The 9,705-nt window shown below is 37.6% G+C and overlaps 1 protein-coding gene across 2 annotated transcripts; it reads left to right on the plus strand.

Moving 5' to 3' along the window:
• The first annotated feature begins 2,329 nt into the window (after positions 1–2,329).
• LOC102232890 (coagulation factor VII-like) lies at positions 2,330–9,625 on the plus strand. 2 transcript variants are annotated; one of them, XM_023342369.1, is made up of 9 exons: positions 2,330–2,469; positions 2,931–3,103; positions 3,201–3,225; positions 3,314–3,427; positions 3,522–3,653; positions 4,973–5,373; positions 6,784–6,928; positions 8,620–8,840; positions 8,986–9,078. In XM_023342369.1, exons 1-9 carry the CDS (start codon positions 2,355–2,357, stop codon positions 8,992–8,994), a joined length of 1,335 nt encoding a protein of 444 aa, XP_023198137.1. In that variant the 5' UTR covers positions 2,330–2,354; the 3' UTR covers positions 8,995–9,078. The 2 variants fall into 2 exon arrangements, with proteins under 2 accessions (XP_023198137.1, XP_023198136.1); XM_023342368.1 differs by having other exon boundaries at positions 8,620–9,625.
• The last annotated feature ends 80 nt before the right edge of the window (positions 9,626–9,705 follow it).

Consider the following 9,705-nt stretch of genomic DNA (forward strand, 5'->3'; position numbering starts at 1 on the left):
CAGCAGAGCAGCTGGTCCTCTGCAAGAGTCTCCTTCTGTGGATTAAAAATCCTGGACCATCTTCATGGTTACAACAAAAAGTGTCACATCAATCAGCTCCCTGTTCCATCTATCAGAAGATACTTTGGTAAAGTTCGGTTGGAAATTAGAATTTGTAAAAATGTTGTCTGGTGTGTTTTGATTTACGCTGCAATACTACGATATTTACTACAGAACTTGGTACAAAGAACATTTAAAAAATGAATTTGGTGGTGGTATAGTGGTGTAGATGTTAGTTGTAGTTATTTGAGTAAATTTGAATGAAACAAAAAGAAGTTTGATTTAGTTTACTTGAACAAGTATTTCATCTACATCCATTTATGTCAAGTTTTTTTAAAATCATATTTTAATTTTATTTGTTTTTGTTGGCTCTTTTAATATAATATGCAACTACATTCTTATGGGTTTCATTGAATCCAACAAGCAGATTTCACAGCAGTGATGCAGTGCTCATAAAATTGTGTAGCCTGGAAGAGATTAGGATCACTGCAGTGATTTTTCAGCTTTTAACCCACTTTTCTCAGCCTCTGTTGGTGTGTTTACATCTGATATGGCGTCAGCAGTCCATTCCCCCGCAGCTGAGATATTGTGGACATCATTGAATAATCAGATCTCAGGGGGCAGTTGAATCATTACATAATAATTTAAAGGGGTCCACTTGATCTTCCCAAAAAGTTTCCAGCTTGCAGGATTAATGAATCCATAAACTGGCCTGAGTTGTAATAAACAGATAGATAAAATCCTTACTCATCCCACATGACGGAATAAATCACAACAAGGCCGCTGTGGCTGAGGAGCTGCCAGCCCCTGACATTCAGTGATTTGTCTACAGCCGCACCCCGTGTAACTCAAACTGTAATCGGACGGCTGTCAGTCGTCGTCTCTGAGCCTGGAGATCGGCTGCCCTTAAATCTCCTCGAGTGAACAGCAGCTGCAGCAGAGGAGTTTGAAACCAGCGGTTTCTTTCCTGCTGTATTTAAACGGCTCTAAGCTGATTTGCCTGCTCAGATTTACAGCAACATTTGGCTGCTCAGTTTGTGATGCAAAGATGCATTAGTGGAGCTTATGAATGTTTGTGTATGTACTGTGAGTGCTTTGCAATTCTAGGTTTTATAGTTTAATTTGACAGTGGATTTAGTGAGTATTTATGGAGCCAGTAAAATGCAGAAAAAAAATTGCTTCAAGTAACAACAATTATTTAGATTGCATTTGCATTAGTAGTTTGTGCACAGTATCTCTGATAGTAATCAAAACAGTAATCCATAATGATGAGCACAAAGCAAAAATAGTGTTTCCTTTATTTCTTTTAATACAGTTTTCCATTTATTTTACAAAGTGATTTAAATCAGAAGTTGTCCAAATGTGTGTCAGTATTCTTGATTCGTAATGCTTTATACTTTTCATTGTATATAATATAGACCTTCTTTTTTGTTGGCACAGTTGTTTTCCAGGGAGCAACCTATCACACAATTTATTATTTAAACACAAAATGATGCAAACTTGATTGTAATTCTACTAATTTCTACTGATTTTTTAATTACCTGGTGATCATTCTGAGTCTTCTTACAGTCTAAAGCACATCTATTAGCTTAACTTAGGGGTTTTCCAACGCTGGTCCTCCAGGTACATGCCCTGCATGCTTTAATCACGTATCAAACTCAAGTGTAAACATTATTGTGTGTAAACATTATTGGTTGAATCTCCTATCCCTTACCATACTGCTATTCAACATGTCGTTGAACATATTTAATTTAGAAAGATTTTTATTTTTTTATTAGCGCTCAGTCTATTTCTGCTTACAGTAGGTCTCAGGCAACATGTACATGAAAGTATACATTTTGTTTAGGTTGTCCTCCAATGGCTCAGACGTTATATATTCAAATTTGCCTTTTAACCTTCTCTTAAAGGTTTTTGCAGTTTGTTTAACTTTTTCTATGTGTGATGTGTAAAGATGCTCATCACAAAAAGGACCAACAACATTACAAATAGTTGAGCACAAACATGCACACACAAAACATTTTCAACTGTCATGAACTGTCAATATTAGACAATGTTTGACTTGAAGCCAACATGATCACCACCTTCACATTAAGTGCTTCTATAAATCTCTTTTTCTCATGAAATTGGTATGATTAATTCCAGAATAATTAGGTATATTATTTTACCTCACACTTTCTTTCTAATGTCTAAATCTAAGCAAATGTGAAAGAACAAACACTGACAGATTGTGACCACACAGGTGAGTAAACAGAGTGTTCCCTGTACTTTGGAGTGGTGAGTTAGTCTAAGCGCACTGCTTGAGTCTGTGTGTCATAATGAGCCAGATCACTAACAGCAGTAAAATGGCCAGAGTTTGTCTGCTGGTTTTCATTGTTGGTCTTCAACTGGGGATTCCTGGAGCAAGTGCTGAGATCACAGAAAACAACACAGGTAAACCGCAGCTTTTTGGACTTGATTGTTTTGGAAAAAACAGACAAAGATTTAGAAAGCATAGGAGCTGAAAAATCTGTTCTCATTAAGCATCGTCACCTCTGAAAGCATATCAAAGTAAATACAGAATAGAAAAGTTAGAATTAAGTGAAAAAAAAGATTTTTTGTTCTTTTGATAGTTACTGCACATTTTCATCAAAATACTTTGTTATTCCGATTGTGAAATGTAATTTTATTGAATATTTTGTTGAGATTAGTTAAAATTTATCACCGAATATGATATTCACATTTGGTTTAACGTTATCTTTTATCATCAGTTCAATATACCTCTGTTACTTTAATCAGAATATATAGCAGACAATTTTACTATAAACTGAAACTGTGATAAGAGTTGAAATGAAATAATCTCAGAGTGTGAGATCAGGTTTGATCAGGTTTTTGCCCCTCTGTTTTCTTTTCAGAAACCGTGTTTATCTCTCAGCAGAAGGCACATGTGGTGCTGAAACGACAGCGGAGATTCAACAGTGGGCGTCTCGAGGAAGTGCTACAGAAAGCCAACCTGGAGCGAGAATGTAGAGAGGAGCAATGCACCATGGAGGAGGCCAGGGAGTGGTTCGAGGATAATGAAAAAACTGTAGGTTGAACACAAGCACCAGAAGGACCAAACCTTCTGCTTTAAATGTTAAAAGAAAAAACTGAAACCTTCTCTTTAACTTACGTTTCACTTCTAGATGCAATTCTGGTCCCTCTACACTGGTAAGTCAAATATTTGTCAGCTTCCCACACTGACAAGTTAAATCAGCTCTGACCCTCTACTGTGTTTGTTTTTATTGCTTGTGCGTAGATGGTGACCAGTGTGAGTCAAAGCCCTGTCAGAATGGAGGAGTTTGTGAGGATGAATTAAGCTCCTATAAATGCTGGTGCAAAAAAGGTTTTATTGGTAAAAACTGTGAGATTGGTAAGTGGTAACAGCAAGCAATGATGTTTTCTTTTAAGACCTGGCGTTCGGATGTGTTAGTTTACAATTTAACACGTGATTTTATTTTTTACAGAAACGGCCAAACAGTGTTCGATCAACAATGGTGGGTGTGCACATTTCTGCAAAATGGAAGGACGCCAACGTGTGTGTCACTGTGCAGCTGGTTACGAAGTTGGGACAGATAGAAAAAGCTGTGAACCAACAGGTAAGTTAAAAACAGACCACCTATAAGTACACATGCACTGTAAAACAATTTTTAAAATCTTGTTTAGAGTGTTTAATGTCTGCTCCATAGACCATCAGGTACCTGTAATCTAAAAAATCTGCGAGATTTTTCAGATGTTCAGTGTGTATTATTCATATTCTGGAAAAGTCAACAAAAATATAAAACTCTATCTCACCTCAATGTGGCTAAAAACTATTGATGCATTTATTTGTGTTTTGTTCTTCAAGTGAAAACTCTCCTGGTTGTTTCATGATGTCTCTAGTCCTTTAGTTCTTATTCCACAATGATAAACTTTTAACAAAACCATGTGGAACAAAAATGATCACATAAAAACAGAAATATAAGAATACGCACAGTATACTGAACGTTATTAATTTGTTATTTTACTAAAAAAGTAACACATGGTAGTGCAATTTAATATGACACAACAACAGTAAAGTTGTCAAGCTCAACAAGTTACAACCAGCACATCATGAATATGTAAATCATTCCATAAATTAGATGCATTAAGATTAACTTAATTTACTTGTATTAATGCCTCCATCCATGTTAGACAGTGCAATAAAGACTTCAGAGTTGAAAATATGTTAAGAATAATTAGCAAAGAAGGTATAACACAGATCATGTTGCCAAAAATACTAAAGTTATAAAATTCTAAAAGCAGGAAAATCAACAGATAAATTCAACTAATTTGAACCTTTCAAATTATTTCAAATTAATGTGGTTTTCATAAAGCTGGAATGAAACTTCCCATAAATCTGCAACGTTAAGTCTTCTTTTTTTCAGTCAATCTGAAAATGTTTGTGCTTCTCATTTGGAAATGTTGACAGCTGGTTGTTATACAGTAAAAAGACAGAAAGCTGGACCCGTCATGTTTGACATCCTCCATCCTTTAAGGCATAACAAGCTGACGTTTCAGTTCGCAGCTGTCAAATAAAAGACATTGCTACTGAGTGAGGCTGACAGGGTGAAGATGCTTAGAGCCAAGTAGTGAGCAGACAATAATTATCAGATAATTACACTACTGACATGGAAAAAAGGACAGCAGATCTCACAGCCCCAATTCCAAGAAAAAATACTAAAACCATTCTTACCAATAATCCACAAGGTAAGCATACACTGAGCAAACCTGAAGTCTACCAACTCATAATTTTTGCAACAATGTTTATATAGCATGAAAATATATTACCAATAAAAACATTGGAAAACTGAATTAAACAGAAGTTGTTAAGTTTACAGATGATCTTTAAGTGATAAAACTAACTAATCTCCCCTTTTTTGCCTTATTTTCCCCTCAGGGCCGTTCAGTTGTGGTATCGTAAGCCTGTCCTCTGGCCTGGTTGCCAGATCTTTCAGGTGGACACAATCCTCCAACTCAACTAACTCCACCAGACAGGATTACGACTATGATTACACTGTAGAAATCGAGGATTACCTCAACTCTCCAATGAACGAATCAAAACTGTTCAACAACTCAGCAGATTCTGTATTAAATGTCAGATCAGTTGGGTTGGATTCAAGTTCCTCCTTAAATCAAGCCGAGACTATCAACTCTACAGCAGAGCTAGATGACAGCAAAAGTCCCAGACAAAAGCGTTCCTGGGATTTGCCTGTGCTCCCCACCATCGTAGCCCAAAAGAACGTGGACGAGAGGATTGTTGGAGGAGATGAAGCCACACCTGGCGAGATACCTTGGCAGGTAGTGTTACTGAATGCATAAAGAGAATGATTATTTTTGACGGATAACTTATTTTGTTTTGTATGGAATCAAAGCTATTGGTTTCTCTTTACATTGGATTAAAAACAATGTATTGACATGTCGGAAAACTGTGATTAATCTTTTTCTTGCTTTTTTTCCCAACTATTACATGACACAAACACTACCTCACAATGTTTCCTTGCATATGAGATGTTTCTTTATCTCCACCATTAATTTTAGCCTAATCTTTCCAGATTCTCACAATAATATTCCATATATTAGATTATTTTTGACATGTCAATTTATTTCATTAATTTAAGTTACAAATGAAACACCTGTAGATTAATTACCCTGAAGTTTCCAAGCCTTTATTTCTGTTTTCAGCTGACATTTAAGATTAAAATATTACATCAGACAATAAATGTACTACTAAAATGTGGGCTCAAGAAAAGCTATGTGTAATACCTGCTTAAAGGTTGCTGTTTTTAAAAGGCTCTTTTATTAAAAAAAAAAAAAAAGAGCCTTATCAGAATGCATATTCTAATTTATTGAAGATAACTTGTATAGTTGGAAATACACTTTATTTTTTAGGCATGCCAGAGTCTGTAGGCCCTAAGCAGGCTTTTATTAAGGTTACAGTATGAGCTGAAAAATACTCATAAATATGTTTTTTCATGCTTCTAATCAGTTCTTGATTGTACAGGACAGCACTATTTAAATTGGTGGAAGAGACACGGAAGTTAGCTGCATCTATCACTGAAACATTGGAATGTCATGTATCATAAACAGATCCAATAGATTTATTATGTTCTTTTTTATCTATGTATTTTTGCCACACTTTAGCTTTTTTAGCTTACACTTACACTTTAGTTTTCGTTTTTTTTGTTTACCAAACAAATTTAAACCTTTTGGGGGGAAAAACAACAACATTTTACTTAAATTATGTATGGCAAACCATCCAGGTCCTGCAGCAGCAAAGCAGCCCCAGACCATCACACCATGACAACGTTTGACTGTCAGGATGACACTCTTTTTCTGAAATGCTGTGTTTGTTTTGTACCAGGTGTAATTGGATCTGCACCTTTCCCAAAGTCTGGAGATTATAAACATGTTTTTTGTCATCTATGAGATATACTTTATTTTTTAGACCTGGAACTATCCTATCGAATTGTAAACACTGACCATGTGGCAAGGGAGGGCTGGCGTTATTTAGATGTTTGAACATTTTAAAAGTCTACAGCAGAACTGAGACTGGAGAGTAGAAACCTGTCCTGGGACAAAAACAATTGAAAAGACATTGGAAATAGTTATTGCTGTGTTAAAAACCAACACATGACTGTGGTGAGGTTTATATGTTTACATTTGATGATCTGATGACTAAAGTACAAGTGTTGCTATGTGTGTTTTCAGGTGGGCCTGATGGCTTTTTCACCCAAGCGAAACAAAACGCTGCCTATCTGTGGAGGCTCTCTGCTAAGTGAATTTTGGGTAATCACTGCAGCCCACTGCCTGGATGTGGCCAAACATAAAAAATACACTATCTTCGTAAGACTTGGTAAGACAAAGCAAAAGAATATCTAACTGTATACCTTAAAACTGATTAAACTGGGATTAACAGAGCACACAGACCTTCAAATAAAAGGGGTTCTTTATTCTCAAAAAGAAACATTTTCTCTGAGTTGCAAAAATGAAAAAATAGTCCTTTTTTACATGAATGGTCCATATAACACTAGGATGACACTCCTAACCAGCAACACTATTAGCACTCAACAGAGTTGTCGCAACGCAGCTTCACAGTTTATGACATGGGGTAAAAAAGGACAAACGGAAAAACATGCCGTCAGGAATATCACTTCAGCTTTGTGCATGGAAAATAATACAGTTCAGACATTAATTACTGAAAATCTGCATTTTTTTACTCATGTGGCCATGGACCTTACCAAGCTCCGCCCACAACCGACCCACGTGACCGCAAGTCTCGCATGCAAAGCCTCGCGGCGCTTTGTTTCTATGTAAACGTGACTCGATTAGTGCATTATTTCTACCGGATTTTCACAATATATCAGCTATTAAATGGACAGAGGAACTAACAAGTTCATGTCATCATCTGGGAGGAGGTTACTGGTTTCTCAGTCACAAGCTGGTTACAAACCTGAGGCCAGCAGGTGTCAGTCAGTTATGGTAGATCTGAACTTTGACCTCAATATGAGAAGCTACAGGCTGACAGGAGGAACCAAAGAGCTCTGTAAAGGTAAAGGCAAATTTCACATAATTACCGCGGTAGAAGCCATTTGTTTGTTAAAATTTTATGAAATATATTTGTTCTATTTGATGTTTGTTGTGAATGAGGTAAACTCACAAACGAACGAGGTAATTAGTCCAATGTTTAGAAACTACAGCGGCTGTAATGCGCCACAACAAAGGTAAACAAAGGTAAAATAACCTGAACAGGTGATCAACTCAAAACCACTCCTACCTTTTTACTCTCTCTCTCTTTGTAGTTTAAGCACACCTGTTACCGTGGCAACCGCCTGCGCCCCGCAAGACGAGCAAAGATTACGTTAAAAACATAACATTCAGTCCGTTACGATATCAAGTTTCCAGGCTTGATATTTATTTCTCGATTATTAATCAGCGCTTCCCTGAACACAGCGATGGTTGATTGACTAGCTGTACTTGGTGCTAACGTGGCTAACAGGAGTAACAGTTTAGTCCAAAGCCTTTTCTGCTAAAATAAAATCTTTAGTGTATGTCAGATACAGACACATTGCATATTGATCTGTTTAGCTAACGTAAGACTGTGTAGCAGACAGGCTTCAAGGTGTAGAAGTTGTATCAGTTCTGCCATTATGCTGTATTTAGCTAACGGGAAGCTAAGTGTGTTTGTGAGACGGCCACGCACGTGACCACGTAGAATGGGCATCAGCCAATGAAACGCAGCCCCTCTGGTAAGGTCCATAAAGTAGTCCTCTCCAACAAGTCTCGGCTCCAAAATGTCATTCACTTCCGTTTTATCAGTTAAAGTGCCAAAGTTCTTAAACAAGAAGTTTTTTCAACTTCCGGTACTTTTAGACCTCTCTATCACAACAGCACCCCATGCTGAGAAAAACAAGAATTACAACCATTAGATGAAATAAACGTGGTTGCACTGAATTTTCTGTATATGCTTGGAAGCTAATCACAACTAGTTTTTAATATTTTATTGTTTCATACAATGTCAAGCTCTCATGTCATCAACATTTCCAGGTGAGCATGATGTGAATGTGGTCGAGGCTTCAGAGAGCAACCATGAAGTGGCGGAGGAGCACATCCACCCCCGCTACAACTCGAATCACTCGCAGTTTAATCACGATATCGCCCTGCTGAAGCTCGCCACTCCTGTGGAACTGTCCAATGAGAGACGTCCCATATGCGTGGGCCCAAGCGCCTTCATACAGGACCTCCTGAAAGACTCCAGTAGCTCTGTGGTGAGTGGCTGGGGACGGTTAAGGGACAAAGGTCTTGAAGCTGACAAGCTTCAGAAGTTATCGGCTCCTCTTGCGGACCGAACCCTGTGCAAACAGAGTAGCCGGGACCACATCACCCGGTTCATGTTCTGTGCCGGCTTTGCAGACGGACTGAGCGATTCGTGCCAGGGAGACAGCGGCGGCCCGCATGCCACCAACTACAAAGGAACTTGGTTTCTCACCGGCATCGTCAGCTGGGGGGAGGGCTGTGCAGAGAAAGGAAAATACGGCATCTACACCCGTGTTTCACGATACTACTCCTGGATTGTTCAGACAACTGGGATCTTACAGTCCAACTAAAATATGTAGTTCAGCAAATTCAGGATTTCTTTTGACGGTTCCAAGCTGTTGATATTTTACCTAAAGGAAATACTCTTCGTTCCTTTATTTGGACAAAAACAGATTAGTTAGTCCAACTGCTAGTCTGAGAAGGACGAACAATAGAGAGGACGTCCACTCTGACATCAAACATGTTTTTATTTTTCCATAAATAAATTATAATAATTATAACGTGTTGCTTGTGAAAAACGGAGCTCTGTAGAATCATACTTTACAACATGCTGTGGTGGAAGAATGAAACACCCTTCTTGATATTTTTCTGAACGTTTCCACTACTAGATTGGGAACAAAACCTCTTCCATGAATCTACAATAAATGTGCATGCAAAATTTAGCCCTGTCTTGTAGCATTTGTATAGATTTAACTCTACTGTGATTTTTCTTCTAAAACATATATTTATAACTGGTTATATTTGTTTTTCTTTATTTCACAACTTCCAAGCAACACATCAGATGTTCTCAACATTTCTTTGACAAGAAAACAGTTT

The sequence above is a fragment of the Xiphophorus maculatus genome, chromosome 11 (genome assembly GCF_002775205.1).
Source record: "Xiphophorus maculatus strain JP 163 A chromosome 11, X_maculatus-5.0-male, whole genome shotgun sequence".
Lineage (NCBI taxonomy): Eukaryota > Metazoa > Chordata > Actinopteri > Cyprinodontiformes > Poeciliidae > Xiphophorus > Xiphophorus maculatus.